A 21722-nucleotide genomic window follows, 5' to 3' on the forward strand; every position below is an offset into this window, starting at 1 on the left:
CTGCCTCTTCCCCACTCCCTTCCTCACCATGGAGGCCTAGATCTGCCCCTCACCCCCCACACAAAACACTCCTTCCCATCCTCACACCCCTTCTCCCCCACAGATTTACGAGCCAGACGCTGCTCTCCACGCTGCCTGACTGCATTCTTGGCCATGCACACACTGTGGCTGTATGCATGCACACGGCATTTTTAGGTGATATTAATCAGCGACACCAGCCAAAAAAAAGCCAATTGCCAATAATATTAATTTTCCTTGTATTCATAGATTCATAGATGTTAGGGTCGGAAGGGACCTCAATAGATCATCGAGTCCGACCCCCTGCATAAGCAGGAAAGAGTGCTGGGTCTAGATGACCCCAGCTAGATACTCATCTAACCTCCTCTTGAAGACCCCCAGGGTAGGAGAGAGCACCACCTCCCTTGGGAGCCCGTTCCAGATCTTGGCCACTCGAACTGTGAAAAAGTTCTTCCTAATGTCCAATCTAAATCTGCTCTCTGCTAGCTTGTGGCCATTGTTTCTTGTAACCCCTGGGGGCGCCTTGGTGAATAAATACTCACCAATTCCCTTCTGTGCCCCCGTGATGAACTTAAAGGCAGCCACAAGGTCGCCTCTCAACCTTCTCTTGCAGAGGCTGAAAAGGTCCAGTTTCTCTAGTCTCTCCTCGTAGGGCTTGGTCTGCAGGCCCTTGACCATACGAGTTGCCCTTCTCTGGACCCTCTCCAGGTTATCCGCATCCTTCTTGAAGTGTGGCGCCCAGAATTGCACGCAGTACTCCAACTGAGGTCTGACCAGCGCCCGATAGAGGGGAAGTATCACCTCCCTGGACCTATTCGTCATGCATCTGCTGATGCACGATAAAGTGCCATTGGCTTTTCTGATGGCTTCGTCACACTGCCGGCTCATGTTCATCTTGGAGTCCACTAGGACTCCAAGATCCCTTTCCACCTCTGTGTCACCCAGCAGGTCATTCCCTAGGCTGTAGGTGTGCTGGACATTTTTCCTCCTTAGGTGCACCACTTTGCATTTCTCCTTGTTGAACTGCATCCTGTTGTTTTCTGCCCACTTGTCCAACCTATCCAGGTCTGCTTGTAGTTGTTCCCTGCTCTCCGGCGTGTCCACTTCTCCCCATAGCTTTGTGTCATCTGCAAACTTGGACAGAGTACATTTGACTCCCTCGTCCAAGTCGCTGATGAAGACATTAAAGAGTATCGGTCCAAGGACCGAGCCCTGCGGGACCCCACTGCCCACACCCTTCCAGGTCGAGACCGACCCATCCACCACGACTCTTTGGGTGCGACCCTCTAGCCAATTCGCCACCCACCGGACTGTGCAGTCATCCACATCACAGCCTCTTAGCTTGTTCACCAGTATGGGGTGGGATACTGTATCGAAGGCCTTCCTGAAGTCTAAGTATACGACATCCACCCCTCCTCCTGTGTCCCAGCGTTTCGTAACCTGGTCATAGAAAGAGACTAGATTGGTCAGGCATGATCTGCCCGCCACAAACCACAAACCCATGCTGATTATATATTGGTGCCAATCTGATACACAGACCAATATATCGGTGCACTACCCCTAAAAGGTCCATAATAGCCACATTAGCCAGTCCTAAAATGGCAGTGTTTTATGGTGCAACATAAAAGGGGGTGAGGAGACCACAATAAGAAAGGGGTCAAGCCACAGCCCTAAGGCTTCCTGACATCCTGCTGCTTCTCCCCTGTTCAGCAAAGAAAAAAAATATCTAAAAGAATAAGTGGCTAGAAATGGGTAGGCACAATAAAAGGTTTCCTTGATATGTTGAAGGCCATCATCATGAACAGCAGCAAAGCAATCTGTATCCAGCTAGGTGATTGTAAGGAACTAAAGCAGCAGAGAGTACGCACTGCCCTTTGTCCCCTCAAAGTAGGGATACTAAAAGTGACAGGGCTGCAGTAATCTCTATGGGTATTGCTAAGGCTAAAAACATTCCAAATGAGGCTCAGCAACAGAGACACATGTACACAGCTGCATGCATGCATACAGTATGAGTGTACATGTGGACAATTAATTGAAGGAGACTATTTCAAGCAGCCTGGTTTTGCAGAGGGATGTGCTGGTTTGATGTGGTTTCTGTTAGGCGCTGGCAGCACTAATGAGATTTAAAAAGCTGTAAGATCAAACTCTAACTAATTCTGACCACTGATCTGCAGTATATATAACTAAGTAGTACTGAACATATGGTCAATGAGCCATCTACTGCACAATCCTCCACCCAGAGGAGACTAACTGCTTTGAGTTGTCCAAAGCTTCAGATGGCTGTTAGCTTCCTAATATTTATGCCCTATCCCTATATATGAAGAATTCAAAGGTTTTCTTATATGTATATACTTTCTTTTCTCCAGGTATGCCTGTTGGTTTTTAAGTATCCTTTTCTTGCCTGTGGTCTGCTCCTCACGGGAATTTGAATTTCCATGGTGAGCTTCATTAAACAAATCTATTTGGTAACAGGATGTATTATTAAGTAGACTTGTTTTCTTCTAAGAAATAATCAAGTTAGACACAGTAAGCCCTTAAACACCTGCAAAACATAGCACTTCCAGAACTATATCTGTGCGTAAGTTCTCTGTGCACATAAAAGAGTAACCCTTCTGTCACCTGTCTCCACATATTCATAGCCTGGCTCTCCTCCCATATTTACACCCTCCTATCTCACTCCAGGATCTTCACTTACTATACTTTTGATCTTCACTGGATGGGATGATACATCCACAGCAGACAGGTGTAACAATATTTTAAAGACTGTAAATTAGTCTGACAAATGCATTTGGGCACCTAAATAAAAGGCTTGATTTTCAAAATGTTTCATGATCCTTGCATCACTCCCAAGCTTTAACGAAGTGGTAGGGGAGTTTTCCAGCACCCCAATGCAGGGGGACCCACAACTCATTTCTAACCCTGGAAGAGTCAAAGGTAAGCTGTAACATTTTCAGATAAAGAAACAGTTCTTTTACATATTTGTGTAATTCCTGGTGAGGTAAAATACTAGGCAGGGTTCAAATAAAGCAGAAAAGATGCATGGTACATTAATTAACCACATACCTGAACAATTTATCTTGTGACTATCCCTGCCACATATGTATATATTTATAAAGACATATATTTTAAGATGATTCTCTGAATACGCTTTTTTGTCTTCCCAGCTTCTCCTAGAATCTCTTGCCTTTCTCTTTACCTACCGTAACTAAAAAGTGAGGGGGGTTTCCTCTACTGGAGTTGGGGAACTTATTCTATTCGCACTTCGAAGATATGCCACAGTCCTCCAGATAAAAATATTCAGCTGAGAAAATTATCATAAAAAATACCGATGTGCCTTTCTAAGAGCTACAGTCCAACAGGATCACCTAAAATATGCTCCATGCTGAACCCAACAGAGTTTCACATAGGCAGTGGATAAGAAAGTTTGAGCTCTGCTAGGAGCCAAGCTCCCTTCCCATATGTCACCATGACAACTCCAGGGGACATTTTTTAGTTTTTTTGCATCTGTTCAGCCTTACGCTACAGTGGATTCTCACTCCATTAATTTTATTTAATAGCAGTTTATAGTCCATCTACCATGTTTCCTATCATCCTTTCAGAGGAAGACACGATCAAATAAACTCTCTGCTATTTCAGTGTATCAAAAGCGACCGAAATAATCTTCAGTTTATAAATGACTAAACAAAGAGTAAGTTGATGATAACAAATATATACATGTCTGTAAACTTAGGGCTGCAGTCTGCAAATGTTAATGTTGCTTTTAGGGTCTGCTAAGTGCCCTCAGCCCTTGCTGGTGCCTGGCAACTGCGGGGTAGGACCTTGGCAGCACAGTCAATAATATTAGAAGATGATTTCTTACAAAGTAGTAAATTTATAGGTCACTCTGAAGTCCTCCAGTAGCACTAATAATGTCATTGGAAGTTACTGAATGAAGTGCTGGCAGCTGCCTTCTTATGCATTAGTAAAACCAACTAGTCCTCCTGCAACAATACAGATAAAAGAAGTCAGAATTAGGTATTGTCTTTTGATCCCCAGATGGAATAGCAACTGGCCTAGTCCAGCCTCACAGCTTTCAAGATATCCCCTCCCCCAAGGGCCTACTCACACTCCTATTCGTTCTTGGGTCCTTCATAGAGTCATTCTCCTTGGAGGGAAATTCACTGGGCTACCATGTAAGAGCCATTGCCCTTTCCCACTTGCAGCACAGCATTGAGGAGTAGGAAACACTCCTCTCATTTAACACACCAGCTCCAATTAATAGTTGCATTAGTAAGGGGCCCTAGGCATTACCTAACCTAGCAGCCACAGACTGCAAGGCTAGGGACAGACATTACACATAAACCGGTTTAAGCGATCAGAAACTGCTTTAAACCTGTACCAGAACAGCTGTTCAGTGCACATAAACTAGTTTGAAAATGGCTGAAACCAGTTTGAGATAAACCTGGTTGAATGTAGTATCAGACTTAGCTGATTTGGGTCAAACTGTTTTATGCTACATCTGTCTCAGACTTCCGGCTGGTTTAAATTGAATTGGACAACCCCCAGCATCCCAGCATGCTCTCTGGGTTGGGCAGGGCTCCCTGCTCCACAGCAGGGCTGGCCCCTCCCCTCTGCTCTCTGGCTGCAGCTCACAGCAGGGTTTGTTGGCTTCCCTATGCCCCCCTCCCCCTGTCCCCTCACCACTCGCTGCTTAAGCAGGGATCCCTTCCTCCTCTCTTCCACAGCACGAACCATAGCCACCACGTGGTAAGTGAGGTAGTGCTGTGTAAGGCTCCAGTAGAGACTGCAGACACAGCAGGATCTGCCTGACTGCCCTACCCAACTCTTGCTGCTCTATCAGGAAATCCCCGCTTCCTCTCTCCCATACCATGGACCCCAGGCATGTGGTATACTAGCTAATGCCAAGAGTTATCTATGTGTGAGTGTCTCCAATTTCACTGGGGCAGGCAGACAAAACAGTGGCTGCTTAGGGCTTGGAGCTAATCAACAGGTCAGCCAGTAAGCTGTTTAAGAAGTTTGAAATAATGAAGAGAGGCTATTGTTTTGTCAATTGGGTGATAAAGACTATCATCAGCCCCCGGTTACCTTGCTCCCCTGTCAGTTTGCTGCAGACAGTATGATGAAGCAGAGAAGGAGATTGAAAAGCGCCACATCATCAACAGATGCATGCACTGCATAGCTCCCCTTGCCTCACAGTGATAGCAGTGGGCTGGTAACACCCACACCTCTTGAGCAGCCAGATGGGAAAAGCCTGGGACCTTGTAGGCAGATCTTCCTAATGAGAGTCCTGCCCGGGCCTGCCCACGCCCCTGTCAGCTCAGCTTTGTGCAAGGGAAGAGAGGGCTTCTCTAGCACCCCCCAGCTTCTAGCCTGAGCCACTGCAGGCACGTGCCTGAATTTCCCCAGTCCAGAGAGAATGTTTGTCCAGTTTCAAACCAGTTCAGCCTAGCCAGGTTAGACTAATCTGCAAAGATTGAATCAATTCAGGCTCAGGCTTCTTGAATGTCTATCCCTAGCCCAATACTCTAGGGGCCAGATTCTATTCCTCTTACTGGGCATCTATTCATCAGCCCAGCATGATTCTATTCAACTCTGTTCAAGTCTATGAAAATCCAGTAAAGCAATTGCTTTTGCAACATGCTAGGTCCATCTACACATGCGCTTTACTGTGGAGTTGGCTAATTAGCTCTGCAGTAAAGCCTCACCATCTATAAGCGAACAGGTATTAGGGCGCAGTAAATTAACTAACTCCTATGCCCTTATGGCAGGGTAATTAACTGCAATCAAACACTTGTTTGGATGGTGATCACCAGGTGCAAATTGTGCCTGGTTAGCTCAGCCAACTGGAAGCCAGGCCCCCAGCTCATGCCAGTCCCTCTGCCACCCAACACTGCCACCCAGAGCCCAGGGCTGACTCGCAGTGCCCCCTGCTCTACCCTGGCTCTAACTGATGCAGTGCTGGGCACATATGTAGATGGTGCACCAGAAGGAGTTAACTTGAATGCAAACTAGTCCAGAGTTTATTGTATCACCTTAATAGCATGTATAGATGCACCCACTGTCATCCAGCCCTTACAAAATGAGTCACAAAAAAGAGCAAAGAGAAGGAGAATCACCTTACCTTCTGAATTAAGTTTTTTAGGAACCCAAGCAAGATGAAACAAAATTGCACTTAAGTGTCTCAGTCCATTTACATGCTAAATAAATGGAATAATGGAATAGGATGTGGCCCTGCTTCCCTAGCATGTACTGGACATAGGCTCCCAGTGGGGTTCTAAAAGATCATACTATTTATTACGCAACACTTCAAAATAGTCAGAACATTTTTGACTAAATGAAATTTTGCCAAGATATGCCATTTCATCAAACCCAAAGCACTGTGTGGAGACATTTCAGTTTCAACAGAATCTTTGTTGGGAAGCAAAAAAAAAGATCTGAATCTTAGACCATCAATCTGAAAGCAGATGTTAGAGTCAGTTCTGTCTCCTGAAGGCACCTGAAAAGTTTTGCTATGTTCCATACAGAACAAACACAGATTTGGAACCCTTTCAAGTTGATATTGCAAGGTACTATATTTTGCCAGATCAATAGAGACAGTAGCACTGGAAAAAATGGTTCCTGGCTCTCCTCAGAACCCTTTAACATTAGAGGAGAGCACTGTTCAACAAGTATCAACCATCCAGAGAATCCACGGAGAATAGTGGCCACAGAGAGGGAAGGCTAACCCTATATGCTATTAAGACAAATAGACAATCTCAGTGACAAGTGGCGCTACCTGGTCCCCTTGCCATATAGGCAGATTCTGATATTCCCCATCAGGACCTCCGAGGCTCAAAACCCACATCTCCTGGGCTTGTGACCAGAAGTTTAGCCTGCAGCGCCACCAAGCTGCAGAACTAGTTCTGGACCCAGCCTAGCCTGGGTTCTCCTATGGGGTTCCCCCTGGTGGACCATGTGACCCAGGGTAACTAATGCAAGGCATAAGCCCTTGTGGGGTAGGCTATAAAACCCACCCACTTGCCTAGGGCTGTCTTGGCAACAGTATTAGTGGCCTGGTTATTTAGGACACTCTTACCTTATTCCTGCCTTGCTCCAGCCTTGCTTTAGCCTTGCTCTTGCCTCATCTCTGCCTTGGACTCCAGTACCTTGCTCCCACCTACCCCACTGTCTGCTTTAGATTCCCTAGCTCCTGAACTCTTGTCTGGCCTCGAACATGGAACGATCTCAACCCACAATGGGATACCTTAGACTCTGAGTGATACCAAATACAATGACCTTCCACTACAGCTTCCGGACTTCTAGTATTGTAGACACTCAGCTCCTGAACTCTGACCCCTCCCCGAAATCCAGATGGTTGTGACACTCCCATGGAGCACTGCCTTACTTATCTGATAGCACCACTGAACAAAATTATAATTAGATATTGAAATAAAACCTCAAAAGCAATTATTCTACATTACTCTTAAATATATGCATTGCACAGATGTTAAAATAATGTGCAACAATTTGGGAAAAATCATCATTTATTTATGAAAATAAATAATTTATATGCTATATGCCAGTGAGTACGCTCATGAGCCCCAGACCTATTCTACACAAGATGCGAGTGGGTCCAAACCACTGCTTCCTGATCTTGGTGTTTAGCTCATGCTTAGCATGTCCCAAGTTCAATTCCCCACCAGCTCCAGCCAAGAGGGTAGTTATCACAATTATACATCAATAAATCCTGAAATAGAACTACTCCTCATTCAACAGACCAAGATTCACTGTCCCAAGCTTTCCAATAGTCTGGCTAAAACATACACAGTTTTTTCCCCAAACAGAATTATAAATCCCAATTTAGTGAAGCAAAAGTAGACCTAAATAGCCCTTTTACTAAATAAATAGAAAAGTTTCTAGGCCAGTTGAGAATAATGTAATGAATACAAAGTACAATACGTTTTAGGAACCTGTTCCCAATATCCTCTTATGTACAAACCATTTGGGACTCTCTTTAAATTACTAACCTAGTGGTCAAACTTTGAATCAATAGACAATACAAAATAGAATAGTATTATTAGCATAACTAGAAAATAAACATTTTAAATTAAATTCAGGTGGTCATGAGAATCAATAAACTAATTGTAAAACCGGTTGTCCTAGAGGGCTGCTATTTTTTTCCCAGCACAGACATTTTATTAGGCATTACAAGAAAGGCAGCAGTGATGGTGCGTCTAGTGCACAAGGGATTTTAGCAGCAATTACCCAAGAGGTATGGGAGTCGAGAGAGTAAGTAGTCAAGGAAACAACTTTGCAAGCAAGTCAAAGGCTCAAGCCATTAGATTATATTGAACACTAAGAACTCTGCTGAATGGGACTCTGTAGTGGTAAATATTATTTCTGTGGTGAAAGGACAGTGAAGCCAGAGTCTACTGCATAGCAGGAAGGAAAGGAAAAACAGACTTGGTTAATATATATTCTGATTTATCCAGCTGTCACTCTCACTGTCCAAATGATTTCAGTGATAGCCAAACAGTGCAGTTCTGTACAGCAGGTGTTGCGTCTACTAATTACACATAAAAACAAAAGACCTAATCCTGAGATCAGATGCTCTGAGTATCCTCTGGTTAACACCCCAGGACTCAGTTATGAGCAAAGTTTGTAAACTCATTATTATTAGCCTGCTCTGAAACACAGTTCACTTAGTTTCTGCTCCCTGCTTGTCTCTCTAATTTAAAGTCATGTCTTTTCAGTTCTTCCAACCAGGTTGGCAGAAACACATGTTCCACTACATGACAGATTTCAAAAACGGTGCTTGTAAGAGACCAAAATGACTGCAGCACAGCGTTTACCTGCTGCTGAGAACTGTCACACACTTTTTGCAGAGTTAAGGGATTGTGGCATCACGCAGCTGCTGAGAAGCAACAAAAAGCTTTTTAATATTATTTTTTTCTTTTTAAGAAAATATTTGAGTCATTTCAGAGCATATGAAAAGGAAGGACCAACCACACCAGCTAGGGAGTGTAGGATAGCAAGAGTAGATAACATCTGTGCCAGTACTGCCAAGGTGCTCTGCCAAAGCACTTTAATCCTGACCTTTGATATCTCTGCTGTTCCAGGCCTGGGACTCTCCTAGAGCCAAAATTGCTAGTCATGCAATCAGTCAAGCTGTGCAGAGATTCCTGCAATCTGGACAACTGTCCGTAGGCAACCAAGTGAACCAAATTCATTTTTACTTGCTGCCAATGTACAGTATGAACAGAAGTTTCTCAAGGTGAAGGAACTGAGCACTATTTTGTCCTTTTTTCAGGGTGGGGTGAGGTAGGGGGAAATATTTGAAGAGGAGAGGAAATGCTCTTGGTTTCTCCTTACCTTTATAAGTGATAACTGGGTGTTCAGTACGCTGGCACAGGGAATCTTCTGTTGCTGTCAACTCCAGGATCTCCAAGACTCCCAGGCCTGCAACCAGTAGTGCAATGAGTCCATTCCTCTTCATGGTGGCCATACTGTGCTTTGCACTGCTCACTTTTCTTTTAACTAGCAACTCTTCTCGTGTTCATGTGTGGAAAGCTCCTGAGGAATGAGAAGAAAGGAACATGATTACACAGAGGACCACTAGCTGAAGACAAAGCAACTGGTTAGTTTTTTACTGGAAAATAAAACTTTGTTTTCTTTCTTTATAGAATTTGGCTCCTCAAAAATGAATTATGGCAATGACTGGTACACTTACATCATAAAATCATCACCTACTTTTCCATAAATTAGGGAAATAACCAAGAAATATCGAAAGGAGAATTTACAGTTTCCCACTGGTATGCAGAAAATTTCTTTCATTTTATTTTCCTTAATTTATATTTTTCTAACTTTGTTGCATATGTGGGTGGGAGTAGATTTATATATGCAATGCTTTCTTTTAGAAGCAACTTGCAAAACAACAGCCTTTTCCTAAGTTAGGATATTCTATTTTTATGAAATCAGCAGTAAAGACCACAAACCAGACTGTCTTTTAAAGGAAACCATACAGCCTAGTCAGACAGCTTTCATGGTATGCTCTAAACCAATAGTTTTCAAACTTCAGAAAGTCACAGAGCCATTTCATATCACTTCTTCTGCAGCAGAACCCCTACTCTTTGTTCTGCAGGCCAAAGGGCCAGGCAAATCAGCACGGCAGTAGCAAAGCACCGTCTTCCAGCCTGCTCCACTATTACCCCAATCACTTAGGGGAACCCTGGTGACCTGCTGGAGAATCCCAGCATTCTGCAGGACACCATTCCAACACCACTGCTCTAAGCCAATCCTTGCTAGGGCTATTTATACAGAAGATAGCATAAGGCTGGATCCTGCACCACCAACGTTAATAGTTTTGACTTTGACTTCAAAGGAAGTAGGAGCAGGCCTACAGTTTATCTGACTGTCTGTGTGGGTGTAATACTTGCTTTACTTCAGCACCAACTGGAACTACAGTGTTCCCTTAAGATCTGGAGAGATTCTGCAGGCTCCCCCAGGGGACTGGGGCCCACTGGGTGAAAGACCTGAACTTCTTCATTTCCCCCCCAGTCAACCAAATTCCATGACAGCAAGCTCTTGAAGGAATCTTCCTCTCATGAGTTTAGCATGCAAGTCAGTGCCCCACAAATCTCATGGGGAGGGGGTAGCATTATAAATGTCACTGAAAGATTAGAGAAGGAACAGAAGTTAATGTTAAGGAGGTCAGAATTTACACAGAGGTATCCTGATAGAGCTGAGGGGACAGATGATGCCATGTTACAGCCATAACTACCACCACCTTGCTCCCATACTACCCCAAAGCCTTGAGGAGGTGGGCATACCAGAGAATTGCCTCTTCCCCACCCTTACATAGGCACTGACACTTTTTTTCCTTTGCTCAAAGTAAAAAGCATCTGACCTCACATTAATGTATCGGAGAAAAGAGATCTTTCCTTCCTGTTGCATACACTCAAGCCCTAGGCAACCAAGATCTGTCTAGTCTCTGTGCTCATTTAATCCCTGGCTGCTCTGCAGAGCATCCTGACAAGGTTGCCTGTTGCAATTGTACCCTAATATTTCAAGAACACCTTTCTAATAAAATCTGGACAGAGATCACCAAAACAGTAATGACTTCCACTTAGTACCAACCTGGGTTAGATGCAAGCTGGCGAGAGACCCCATATTCTGCTAGTAATTAATTTATTGAAATGGCCAGTAACAAGTGCTTGTATTTTATAGGTGGCAGGACACTCAATGTGCTCAATGTATTCAAGATCAAGTCCATTTCTATTAGATCTACCATAAGTAAATGTCCAAAGCCTTAGCTATCTAATGCAGTGGCTCAAAACATGCATGCCTTGAACAATTTAACTAAGTCAATTAGGAAAATTATAATCAACAGTGGCAATTCCGGGTATGAACACACATACATTTGGAGCTGTTTCAAATGAGGAGTGCGTGACACTTGCTCCAAACTGTGTGGTAGCTGTTATGTTCTAAGAGTTGTGTGAGAACATATTGGGAATGATATACATGTAGCAAAACAGCTCCACTTTAAATCTACTTCCAGGATTAAAAATTAGGGGTGTGCGAAATGAGCCCTATTCTATTTGGATTTGGGCCGAATCGGGGACAATGACTCAATTCATTTATTCGGATCACAGTCCTCAATATGATTCAGCCGAATATAAAGATTCAATGCCGATTAGGAAAAAACAGCAACTCAGACATAGACACAGCTTTAAAAGTTTTTTCCACATATCTTGAGGTAGCAGACGCAGCTTGTGATCACTGCAATGCTGGGACGGATTGAGTGTCCTACAGGAGTGTGGGGAGGGGGACCCTCCACACGCTCAGCAGCGAACCCAGAAGTAGACCGGAAGTACTTCCCATCTACTTCCAGGTCCACCGGGGAACATGCTGGAGGCCCCCCCTGCACTCCCTGGCTTGGGGATCAGCCATGAGGAGACCCCGGGTGCCCCCCCAGGCTCAGGAGGCACCAGCTGCCGAGCTGGAGGGGCATGGGGGGGGCCCTCTGTGTGCTCCCTGGCAAACCTGGAAATGCTTCTGGTCCACTTCTGCGCCTGCTGCTGAGCGCACTGAGGAGCCCCCCTGTGCTGCTGTGGGACACTCCATGAGCCTCAGCATCACAGCATTCATGCACCCCTGCTACCTAGACATATGTAGAAAAACATTTAAAGATGTGTCTATGTCTGAATCTCCAAATCTTTCCGATTCAATTCGGAGGGTTCCGATTCGATTCGGAAGATTAAAGGGTCCTCTGATTCGATGCAAATTCAGAGATTCAGCCACTGAACCAGGCCGAATCTCCACCGAATTGATTCAGGGACTGAAGCTTTGCACAGCCCTATTAAAGTCAGAGCAGTTTTGCTACATTTTTATCATTCCCAACTTGCCCACATACAACTCTTAAAACATAAGAGAGGCTGAGAACTTTTGGAAACAACTCCAAAAGTGTGTGTGTCCATATGTATTAAGAACTGACATGTCACATCTGATTCCACTGGCCTGTATGAACAGTTAAACAAAGATACATTGGAAACTTTTCTATTTGTACTATATAAATAATATTAATTTTCAAAAATGAATATGAGTATATTATCCCCTTGACATGCACACACACCAAACTCCCATCAGCATTCATAAAGGTTACTGGGGGGAAAACTCTATTCCATAATGTGAAGGAAGCTAATTGCTCTATTTGGTACTTGCTTTATTTACCTATGTGACTGGTGGACAAAATGTATTAGGTATAATGAAGAAAAGTTTGGCTTACGATTTTGAACAAAAATTAAAGAATAAGATCTGACTTTAAATGCATGTTCTGCTATTCTTAAAAAAAATTAATTAAGGAGGGGAAATGTTAATTAAAAAGATACAGCATGGGCAAGAATGTTTCTTGAACACTGTAGGAGGCATAATTTCTCAAAAGGCAAGCAAGCGTTCTCAACAGAACTGACATCATTAAGGTCTGTCTTTCACATGTATTAGACATCATATTATTATGCAACACTGATATTAACATTCATCAGCACTTCACTGCAAGCTTGTCCTAGTGAGCCTACATGTGTAAATCTGATTCTTTTAAAAATGAAGCATTTTTATTCCATTCTTCCTAATACAAATGTTTCTCATCATATAACTACATTATAACAGTATATTTACTATAATTCATCAGTAATGCTTTATAAAAGGAAAGACAATATAATTTAAACAATCTAAGAACAAACAAATGCTCTTTTAAAGATGTTTTTAAAATTCAAAGATACAAATAGCATTCCTTTCAAACTGTGCACTTAGGTTAAATGTTTGAACAAAGCCAATGCAAAACAAAAGTTAACTGATTACAATCGTATAATATAAAATAAATGAAATTTACTAGAAGCCTATTGCTTTGCTTCAACTCCGCTTGATTCCAGTGGAAGTTGAGAGCGCTTAGTTCCTTGTCAGGAATCCTTGAGTATGTCTCAGCACCAGAGCCTAATGGTGATCTTCTCAAAGACACAAATCACAAAGCCAATCAGTATTGCTGCTATCACTGGAAGACATGTTGAATCTGGGATGTAAAAGAGGAAAGTGAAGGGAGCTGCAAAGCCAAAGGACAGAAGAGCTGGAAGGGGTCATGAGGTCATCTAGTCTAGCCGCCTGTTCAAAGAAGGATGATCCCCAATTAAACCATCCCAGCCAAGTGTCCGTCAGGGATGGAGATTCCACAGTTTCTCTAGGTAGCTTTTTCCAATGCTTGATTACTCTCAGTACGACAGTTCTCGATCTCCTACTTAAATTTCCTCTACTGCAGTTTGAGGCCTTGGTCTTAGTCCTAGTCTATATTTGTGTATGCACAAATTCCATCCCAAGTTCAGGACTTTGCACTTTTTATATCTCATCTGACTGATTGAGAACCGCTTCTCCAGTCTATCTAGGTCATTCTGAATCCTAGCTCTACTCTCCAGAGTATCTGCAACTCCACCCACCCATGAATTTGCTAAGCATGATTCAATTCCATCATCCAAATCAGCAATGAAGATGTTGAGGGCAGGGAACAACTACAAGCAGACCTGGACAGGTTCGACATATAGGCAGAAAACAACAGAATGCAATTCAACAAAGAGAAATGCAAAGTGCTGCACCTAGGGAGGAAAAATGTCCAGCATACCTACTGCCTAGGAAATGACCTGCTTGGTGGCACGGAAGCGGAAAGGGATCTTGGAGTCCTAGTAGACTCCAAGATGAACATGAGTCGGCAGTGAGACGAAGCCATCAGGAAAGCTAATGGCACTTTATCGTGCATCAGCAGATGCATGACGAACAGAACCAAAGAGGTGATACTTCCCCTCTATCGGGTGCTGGTCAGACCGCAGTTGGAGTACTGCGTGCAATTTTGGGCGCCGCACTTCAAGAGGGATGTAGATAACCTGGAGAGGGTCCAGAGAAGGGCCACTCGTATGGTTAAGGGCTTGCAGGCCAAGCCCTATGAGGAGAGACTAGGGCACCTGGACCTCTTCAGCCTCCGCAAGAGAAGGTTGAGAGGCGACCTTGTGGCTGCCTATAAGTTCATCACGGGGTCACAGAAGGGAATTGGTGAGGCTTTACTCACCAAGGCACCCCTGGGGGTTACAAGAAATAATGGCCATAAGCTAGCAGAGAGCAGAGTTAGACTAGACATTAGGAAGAACTTCACAGTTAGAGTGGCCAAGGTCTGGAATGGGCTCCCAAGGGAGGTGGTACTCTCCCCTACCCTGGGGGTCTTCAAGAGGAGGTTAAATAGGCATCTAGCTGGGGTCATCTAAACCCAGCACTCTTTCCTGCCTATGCAGGGGGTCGGACTCGATGATCTATTGAGGTCCCTTCCGACCCTAACATCTATGAATCTATGTTAAACAATACTGGACGTAGGCTGGATCCCTGGGAATCCCACTTGATTACCTCCTTCCAGCTAGAAATCAAGCCATTGATGGTGTCTCATTGAAGATGATCCAAACAGTTATTCACCTTACGGTACTGCCATGTAGTCTGTATTTTCATAGCTTGTTAATGAGAATGATAAGAGAGACAATGTCAAAAGCCTTGCTAAGGTCAATGTACATCACATCCACTCCACTGCTCTCCCCTCATCCAAAGAGTACATCACCATATCTTAGGAGGAAATAGGGTTGGTCAGACATGACTTGCTCTTGGTAAAGCTGTTCTGGCTGTGCCTGATCATCTTGCTGTCCACTAGGTGCTTCACAATAGATTCCTTGAGGACCTGCTCCACAACCTTTCCAAGTATTGAGGTCAGGCCGATATATTTGCCTTTTTTCAATCATCTAGAACCTTTCTCAGCCTCCATGAGTTCTCAAAAAAGATAGTCAATGGCTCTGAAATTACCCCAGCCAATTCCTTCAGTACTCTGGGGTGCATCCTATCCAGCCCTGCTGACTTGAAAGCATCTAGCTTTTCTAAGTAATCTCTAACATGTTCTTCCACTACTCTGGGCTCTTTGCCTCCTTTCCTATCTTTGCTACCAGCAAGGCTCATCATCTGGTAGCTGCCCTTGTGCGCTACTGTGTACTAGGGCTTCCAATTCTTCCTATTTTTTTCCTGTGCTTCTTGAATTAGGATACAAACACTTCAGGTATCTAACTTTTTGCCCCATCTTCTCCCTGGCCACATCTACATGCAATTAATGCAAAGCAATAAACGCCGGTGCTTATTGCACTGGAGTTTATTGCTCCCAGGCATACTGCTTGAATGCAAGTCTGGGACCAAAGCATGTTGAGCCGGGTCGGACCAGTCCTAGCTGGCAGGGGGCCCCAGGGGTCAGCCTATCAGCCAGGGACTGCTGCTGCCCAGCTCAATGTGTTGCGAAGGGGTAGCCCTGGCACTGAAACACCCTTGTATCCCAGCCAGCCACATCAGTATCTACACATGCGTTGCTGTAAATCTAAGTACTGACCTGCTGCAAAGTCTTTTAAGCATTAACCTGCTGTGTAGTTTATGAGTTTACTAGAGCCTAATAGGGCCATGTGTATAGATGCCGAGGTGTTTACTGTGGAATTAATTAGGCAGTTCTGCAGTAAGCATCTTGTGTAGATGCACCCTCTGAGAACATTACTAAGGCTTCCATTATTGAGTTTTTATCCTGGTCCCCTGGCTCTTTACTTACCCTGGGTTTTTTTCTCTATCCCTCAGTGAATGTAGTTCAAAACCCTCCTCACTATGTTATCAAGCTTATATGTAAGCTCATCTCTCTTTTTCAGGTGGACCCCTTCACTTCCCAGTAGTCCATCTTCATAGAACACCACCAAATGGTCAAAGAAGCCAAAGTCTTTTTGGTGACACCATCTATGCAGCCATATATTGATCTCCAGGATGTCTGCTCTTAGCTGGGTCTACCCTTAACTGGAATGTTCAATGAGAACACCATCTGGGATCCTGTCCCCTTCACCCTTGCATGCAGAACCAAATAGTCACTTTTGATCTGCTCAAAATTGCCCCTGGCACTATTATTAGTGCCCATATAGATAAGTAGCATGGGCCTCATATGTATGCTGACCTTAAGGAAATTTCAGACATTCAGGACATCATCAGGGACGTCCAAGACACTCTTCCCCCCGTCCCCCCATCATCCCACTGGCCGCACACACACACTCTCATAAGTTGGCAGGGGTGGGACAGCATGCTGGGCAGGCAACAGTGCCCACCTGCAAGGCATGCCAAACCACCAGGACTGTCCCAGCTAAACTGGGACATATGGCCACCCTGTTCATGTGTCTCGGCATCCTTTGCATGATGTCTCGGATGTGGGCTCCTGGCAGGCAGCAGACTTCCTGAGCTAATAGGTGGTCAGGCCACCAAATGGACGTCTACATGCCCCACAGGAGGGAGACACCAACTACCACTAACCTGAATAAGAGAAGGCTGAGAAGTGACTTGATAGCCACCTATAAGTACATCAGGTGTGAGCATCAAGATCTAGGGGAACAACCCTTCAGGTAGGCACCTCAAAGGAGGACGAGGACCAATAGGCATAAGCTAATAGAAGGTAAACTCAGGCTGGACATAACAAAAAACTTTTTCTCTGTAAGGGTCACCAGAATCTGGAACACACTCCCAGCAGAGGTGGTACAGTCACCCTCCTTGGAGGTGTTCAAGATGAGACTAGACAAGCATCTTGTTTAGCTTGCCTGAGCCCAATATTTTTCTGCTCATGAATGGGACCGGACTTGATGATCTTGTAGGTCCCTCCCAATCCTATGACTCTATCCATCACTTCCTTTTGGCAGCAGTGGTCTCAATTCTTCCCCCCTTCCCCAAGACAGCATGGCTTAGCCTCTCATACCACTGCAGTGGGCTCCTTCTCATCTAATGCCAGGATTTCACATCTGTCCTCCAGCTGGACAGCTGTGGATTCAAAAGAGAAGTGCTAGCTGTTGCCAGAGATGACATGCTGCCAGCTTATGCCTTCCAGAGTACCCATGCCTTTGGTGTCTTCCAATGCCCTCTCTAGGTGTCCCTCTTTCATAAACACTGGAGGTCTCTGTATCAAGTTGATGAAAGCCTCGTGCTCATGGCTGCTTCTGAGCTTATCCACCTCTCATCACAAGCACTCCCTCACCTGGCTGTCCCTGCTATGGACATGCCAGCTGTAGTCCCTGCAAAGCCAGACCAGAACCTGAGTGGAAGCCTTGGTTGTCAATGACTATGCCTGAACATAGCCCACAGATACAGGCAGAGAAAAAGCTGGCTGTAGCAGGGGCTTTGGCATTACAATGTTTTCCAGCTGTCTTGATTTTCCTACTAGCTCCTCCTTAGCCTTCTGCTGCTACTTCCTGAAAAATTCCCTCTTCTTCCTTTACCTGCTTCCACTCAGCAAGCTCACAGTGAAGGAAGGATAAGAAAGAAAGTGTGTGGGCAAACTCCCCAGTGAACTCCTTCCTCAATCTCCTACTCAGACTTCCCCATTTGATGGGCTTTTCACTGGTCCTGTGTCTCTGGCTTCTCTGTCACTGATAAGTGTCTTAAACCAAGCCTCAGGCCAAAGAGACGTCATGGTCAAGTCAACTCTTCAATAACAGCTTGATAATAGAAATAGCTTGATAATGGATAGTGAATAGTCTATCACTGCACTGCTGAATGCCACTGCATTATAAAGAGAACATATGTATAGATTTTCTATCCATAGATTTTCTTCATATAAGAGCTATGACAAGTTATATTTTAGAGCTATATAAAATGACCTCTTGTACAAAAAGAGAAATAAAAAGAGAATATGTTTAAACTATTTTATATATTTCAATACTGGTTCAACTCCAGTGACCTTGTTTTATTTCTGTGTTCAGAGGGATTTGTTATTGTGCTTTTTTCCTCAGTCATTTGTTTAGGTTCGGTTTGCCAAGGGGAACTGTAAAAATAAATGAGGTCTATTAGATAAAACCATTATTTGCACAAAAACAATATTCATTGCATCTCTTGGAAGCTTTTAGGAAGAAAGGATGGCTTATTCAAGCTACTTTTATTTTAGTTGAGCCAACAAAGATGGCTATTGCTAAGGAAAAAAAGTTAAAATGTAAGCAGCTGAGCATCCAAGGTAGAATAACAGTATTGGCAGGTCCTAAAGGATTCCTCTTGAGATGATTCCCTCAGGGCACCAAAGCCATATAGTCAAAATGAAATAATCAAGTTATAAATGATTCCAGCTCACTTAAAAATAACATCGATTGAATTTTAATTCACCTCTGAATTATAAAATAAATTGGGGTTTTTGTTTTGTTTTTTACTAAAACACGGTTACTCTAACACATAGCTGCTGCTTGCATTGCCACAATCGATCAGTAAAAACAGCCATGCATACATAGCGTAAGGGACAAGCTAATTAGCACTGGTGTATAGCAGTGTTGGACACCTCTACACTACTCCTAGTTTAAATAGGCAACCCATGAGGAGCTGCAGGATGTCCTTCAGGGCATGGCATCCAGGCACAATAACTGTTAATATCTATACCAGTTTATAAAGGCTGATAGCCCAAACTTCTGGCTGAATTTGCAATAGGTTTTTGATCTACCCCTTTCTTTTTAAACTTCCCTACAAGTCATATACTGTTAGTATAGACACTCTAGTGCTAGTCTCTTTACAAACACAACATGCGTCTGATGTTGTTGCAAGAAAAGCAAATGCAAGTGTGAGTTGCATTAACAAAAACACTGCATGCAAGACATAAGAGGGGATAGTACCTGTTGCTAGTTAGGTCTCCACTGGAGTACTGTGTCCAGCTTTACATTGTGCATTATAAGAAGGGTGTAGAAAAATTGGAGAGGGTTGAGAGATGAAAGAAATTACCTATGTTTAGTTTGGCAGAAAGATGATTCAAGGGGAACGTGATAGCAGTTTTCAAATATTTGAAATACTGCTATAAAGAAGAGAGAAAACTGTTGTCCTTAGCCACAAGGACAGAACACAAGACAGTGGTTTTAAACTACAGCACAGCAGATTTAGATCAAACCACAGGAAAAAACTTCCTACCTGTAACAACAGTAGGACATGGAAGTTGCCAAATAAAATTATAGAATATCCTTCAACTGAGGTTTTCAAGAAGAGACTTGGCAGGCATCTATCAGTTTAGGATGGTTTAAAAAGAAGCAAATCCTGTCCAGGGAAGTGTTTTAGATGACCCTTGAGGTCCTTCCCAATTCTATGATTTACCACTGAGAAGGAAAAGGTAGTCTGCCAGGCGCTTTCCTTCGCATCTAGCTGCCTGGTAGTTGCTTTGATAACTCCTCGTTATGCATACTATTTATAGCTTTAATTTTTCAAAAACAGAACTATAGGCCTTCCAGTGTTCGGGGTGTCTAGCCCATAAGCTAAAAAGCAGGTCAAAACATAAGCAGAGGATTGTCCATAAAAATACTCATCTCAATCCAGGCCTTTCTCAGATGCCTTACAGAATAAAGAAAAACGGGCTTTGTAATGTATCAGGAAGATTTATGAGCCTCAGTTCTGGTAATCAAGGAGGCAAGCATGTTCCAAAACTAAAGATCTCCAACAGGGTTGTGCTGCCTTTAAGTTAGGTAGTGTCTACAGGATGACTGGTGCCACCTCTGCTCAAGACCAACTCATTAGGAAACTAAGCTGTCTACCCATAAAACCAAGATGTATGCAGCATCTCATTAAGATAATTACAGCGCACTTGGACATAATGTGTTGTATTTTAACAATCCCCTAACTTTCATGCACATGTGGCATGACAGGAAGGACAACTGTGTGAATCACAATTTACATCCAATTGCACCTTTACCTGCACGTGTAGAAGGGGCCTATTTCTCATTAATACGTACATTTCAGTAGGAAAAGGACAGCCATGACCATCTAAAACCTGAATTTTAAGGCAAGGAACTACTACTTATTGTCTGTCAAATGGCTAACAAAAGAAGGGAAGTTAGCCTAAGCATTTGCAGCAGGACTGTTCATATTGACAACTACTAAATTTATATGCAGAATAAAAAAGTTAGCATTAGCCATGATACGACTTTCAAACATTCTTTCTTAAAAATTACTACACTAAGGGACAGATTTTATTGCACCTATTAGACATCTAAGTGGATTTAGGTGCCTAAGTGCGATTCTACCGCACCGTTCTCAAGTCTGAAAAACTGTTAATGTAACAACTGGGAGGGTCCTCCTCCTTTTTGCTGATTTTTTGTAAATCAAATCTTAAGTAACTGATGATACCATGTTAAAAAGTAGGTTTTGTTGTGTTTTTTTTAACAGAAATTGAAAAAAAAAGTCACATTTAGGCACTAAATCCACATATATGCCAAAAACTGGAATACAGTCCTGCCCTAAATTTGTATTTTTATCTTTCTAGGAGGAAAGCTGGTAAGTCTCTTGCACTTCCACTAATAGTCTTCTCCTCCAGTCTCCAGATTTGTAATCACAAAGGAACTTTTCTCATCCTTCCCTGGTCAGGTTGTCAAGATCTTGTTGGGTTTTTGCTTTCTCCTGGACTGTGAGGCATGTTTCTCTTTCCAGGACCATGTAAGCATATTTTAACTTCTCTGCCACTACAGGGATAGAGTATTGGCACTGTCCCCATGTTTTACTTGTGACATTCCTTACAGCGTTTCCGGTTTCATATCATAAGAACCTTTGTGGCTACAGTGCAAGAGAGGAGCTAAAGTGGATGATAAATGATTGCCTGTGAATGCAACCAAAGACCTTGCCAGGTGATGTTCCATATTTTGGCACCTCATTAAAGACAGGGTGATTTTCAGAAGAGCTGATCAACCACAGCTCCCACTGAAGATGATCCCTTTCATGCCAAGTGACAGGCAACAAACCTGGATGAAAGCACTCTGATCTGCTACTCAAATATCTTGGAATGTTGGGCAAAGCTTTCAAGACTGACATTTCATTTCTTCAGAGAGAAGCAACAAGGTTTTTAATGGTCTCTGTCTCTCAAGTAACACCTTATATAGCTAGATAAATAGCACCACTCATTTCAAGTCTTTACAAAAGAAATACAATAAGAGACTTTTTACTGCAATGAATATTACTGAGTTTCTGATGACTGCACAAATGAAAACTGTGCCACTTTGTAACATAATCATTTTGGAGATAAATTCCATATTTAATATAGCTTTATAGGAACAATTTATATAACTTGCCTCCTATCTGATCAGAGCAATAGCACAAAGACCAGCTCATTAAACATTAAAATGAGGCTGGAGGCTATGGAG

The 21722-nt window shown here is 43.4% G+C and overlaps 1 protein-coding gene across 6 annotated transcripts in view; it reads right to left on the bottom strand.

Moving 5' to 3' along the window:
• Window positions 1–21722, bottom strand: part of SEMA5A (semaphorin 5A) — a 629987-nt gene that overhangs the window by 436860 nt on the left and 171405 nt on the right. For all 6 annotated transcript variants that reach the window (XM_059724459.1, XM_059724460.1, XM_059724455.1 and 3 more), the window contains one exon: window positions 9370–9570. In XM_059724459.1, coding sequence (XP_059580442.1) covers window positions 9370–9502 — 133 coding nt within the window. In that variant the 5' untranslated portion in view covers window positions 9503–9570. The remainder of the gene's footprint in view (window positions 1–9369; window positions 9571–21722) is intronic.

The sequence above is a fragment of the Alligator mississippiensis genome, chromosome 3 (genome assembly GCF_030867095.1).
Source record: "Alligator mississippiensis isolate rAllMis1 chromosome 3, rAllMis1, whole genome shotgun sequence".
NCBI lineage: Eukaryota > Metazoa > Chordata > Crocodylia > Alligatoridae > Alligator > Alligator mississippiensis.